This window comes from Terrapene carolina, unplaced genomic scaffold, assembly GCF_002925995.2.
Source record: "Terrapene carolina triunguis isolate 2854851 unplaced genomic scaffold, T_m_triunguis-2.0 Scaffold95, whole genome shotgun sequence".
Lineage (NCBI taxonomy): Eukaryota > Metazoa > Chordata > Testudines > Emydidae > Terrapene > Terrapene triunguis.
In genome coordinates, this window is record NW_020664446.1 from 1,633,454 (window position 1) to 1,636,021 (window position 2,568).

Here is a 2,568-nt window from a genome sequence, read left to right on the forward strand (position 1 = left end):
AGGAATGAGCAGCGTACGGGGCAGCGGGCGCATGCTGCGTATGTGCCGTGCTCCCGCTGGTGCTGCCAGGTGCTCCCTTGCATGGGCCCCGAGGCCACGTGCAGCCAATGACAGGCCTGGCTGAGGTTGGGCAGCGCGGCCCCCGGGGGGCTGAGTCCGAGCTGGGCCCGGCAGGACCGTTGCCGGGGAAGGAGCAGGCTGGGAGTAGCCAGCGTAGCCAGCTCGGATGTGCTGAGTCGCTGGGAGTGACGCGCCAGGGTTGGTACGGAGGCGGGGGTTTGGCCTCACGCCCGCTGCTGCCAGGGGCTGCTCCGCGGGCGCTGTCCCGGCAGGTCGCTGAGGCCGTGATGGGCTGCCGGCGTCATGGCTAAACCCCTGGGACAAGGCCCCTGGCAGACAGTAGCGCCCCCGGCACCCCACGGCCCTGCCCAGGTTCATGTCTCTGCTCCCACAGGTGTGTCCACGGGGACTGCGTGCCCCTCGACGCGCTCTCCTACAGCTGCCAGTGCCGCGACGGGTACCGCGGCGCCCTGTGCAGCCAGCCGGGGGAGCTCGACAACCCCTGCAAGAGCCTGCCCTGCGTGCACGGGCACTGCCAGATCTCGGCCCGGGGGGAGGCGTCCTGCGAGTGCCAGAGCGGCTACGCCGGCCAGCTGTGCGACCAAGGTCAGAGCCCCACCCGCCCTGGGCCCCCAGTGCCCCTGCCCCGACATGGCCAGGGCTGGGCCCTGCTGCCCGGGCGGCTCCCGAGAGCCCCAGGCGTGGCTGGGACAGCAGAGACCCACGGACAAGCCGTTCCGACGGGCCTGCCCCGCCCGCTGAGAGGTGCCCAGGGCCACAACGGAGCCAGTGGCCCGGTGGCTCCCTGGCGTAGCACTGCTGCCCGTGGTGAGTCTGGCCCCACGTCCCTGGAGCAGGGCTCCCGGCGGCGTTTGCTCCACGTCCCTGGAGCAGGGCTCCCGGTGGCGTTTGCTGCTGGCAGTTTGGTGCTAGCTCCCGCCTCGTAGTCTCCTCCCCAGGAAGCGCTCGGCCCCCTGCCCCCAGGCTGGGCCTAGGCAAAGAGTCTCACAGCCAGGGCTGGCCCCAGTGTGTCCGGACGCCAGCGCGCCCAGGGCCGGGGCCTCGCCCGTGTGCAGGCTCCTCGGCGAGCGCTCAGCCCGCGCCGTGCGCCCGGGCGCTGACTGCCTCTCTCCTTCTGGCCCTGCAGAGTCGGAGTGCCGGGGCGAGCCGGTGCGGGAGCACCCCCAGGTGCAGCGGGGCTATGCCATCTGCCAGACCACGCGCCCCGTCTCCTGGGTGGAGTGCCGGGGCTCCTGCCAGGGCCAGGGCTGCTGCACAGGGCTGCGCCTCAAGCGGAGGAAGTTCACCTTCGAGTGCAGCGACGGCTCCTCCTTCGTGGAGGAGGTGGAGAAGGCCAGCAAGTGCGGCTGTGCCCGGTGCATGTAGCAGCCGGCGGCGGGAGGCGGCAGAGCCGGGGCCCGCCGAGGAGAACGCCGCTAGAGACGGAGGGGCGGAGCCGCTGGAGGCACCGCCCATGAGCCGGGACTCCCAAAGCCCGCGTCGCTGTCCGAGCAGGCCCCGCCCAGCCGCCCTGGAGCAGGGGCTGCCACGTGCCGTGAGCCACCACAGGACACCCGTGTAGAGAGGGAGGGTGTTTTAAAACTGCAGCTCCTCAAATGTATTTATAGTGGGTGGGGACACGGGGAGCAGGCCCAGCCCCCGCCCTGTGTTTGCTTTCTCCGCTTTGTACAGCCCCAGACCCGCGCTGCCCCGCGCCCGCTCCCAGCCTGCATAAATTCCCGTGGGACGGGGGCTGCCAGGTCGGCCGAGGGACCGGGGGCCTGGCCGCGTGGGGGCTCCGAGCCTGCTGCCTTTGCCCAGGGGTGGCTGGACGCGCCTGGCTCAGCGGCCAGGCCAGTCCCGGCGGCGTGACGTTGGCTATAACAGCAGCAGTGTCGGTTCGTGGGCAACGCAGGAGCCGTGGTGGCCAGAGACCTGGGCTCCCCCCGCCCCCCTCGCCATGGGAGTGTTGAGTCCTGCGCTGTCCACAGGGCATGAGCCACCCCTGTGCCAGGGTCCGTGTTTGGGCTGGAGGCCTGGCCACGTGCCCCAGGCAAACGCAGGGCGGCCGTGACGCTGGGCTGTGGGCGTAGCAGTGTTGGGCTGGCCACAGGCAGCTCTGCCGCCCGCCCCCCTCGGCTGGCACCAGCGGGCCTGGCTCAGGGCAGGGGTGCCTGTGGCTGCTGGAGTCTGGGGAGCTGGAGCTGCAGCCCCGGGCCGGGCCGAGTACCACAGGAGCGTCTGCGTCGGCCGCTGGGTGCCACGGGGCGGGGGGGGCCCGCGCCCCTCAGCTGCTGCAGGCTGGGTGTCCCCCCCCACCCAGTTAACACAGGGCCGTGTCACTGCCCTAGTGTTTGTGTGCCATGGGGTGGGGACAGTGAATGGTTGAACAGCTGGGCTATTTAAGCCCCCCTCCCCCGAGCCAGGCTCCGCCAACGCAGGGCCCTGCATGCTGCCGGGGGGGGGGGCGGTGTGGAGGGAATTGGCCTGTAGGCCCAACCCCACACT

The 2,568-nt window shown here is 71.6% G+C and overlaps 1 protein-coding gene across 1 annotated transcript in view; it reads left to right on the plus strand.

Annotated features, from left to right (window-relative positions):
* The window catches only part of SLIT1 (slit guidance ligand 1), a 126,726-nt gene extending 124,582 nt beyond the window's left edge, over nucleotides 1-2,144 (plus strand). Inside the window, exons 21-22 of the mRNA XM_029911358.1 lie at nucleotides 386-666; nucleotides 1,208-2,144. Of these exons, the coding sequence (XP_029767218.1) occupies nucleotides 386-666; nucleotides 1,208-1,446 (520 nt within the window). The 3' untranslated portion in view covers nucleotides 1,447-2,144. The remainder of the gene's footprint in view (nucleotides 1-385; nucleotides 667-1,207) is intronic.
* The last annotated feature ends 424 nt before the right edge of the window (nucleotides 2,145-2,568 follow it).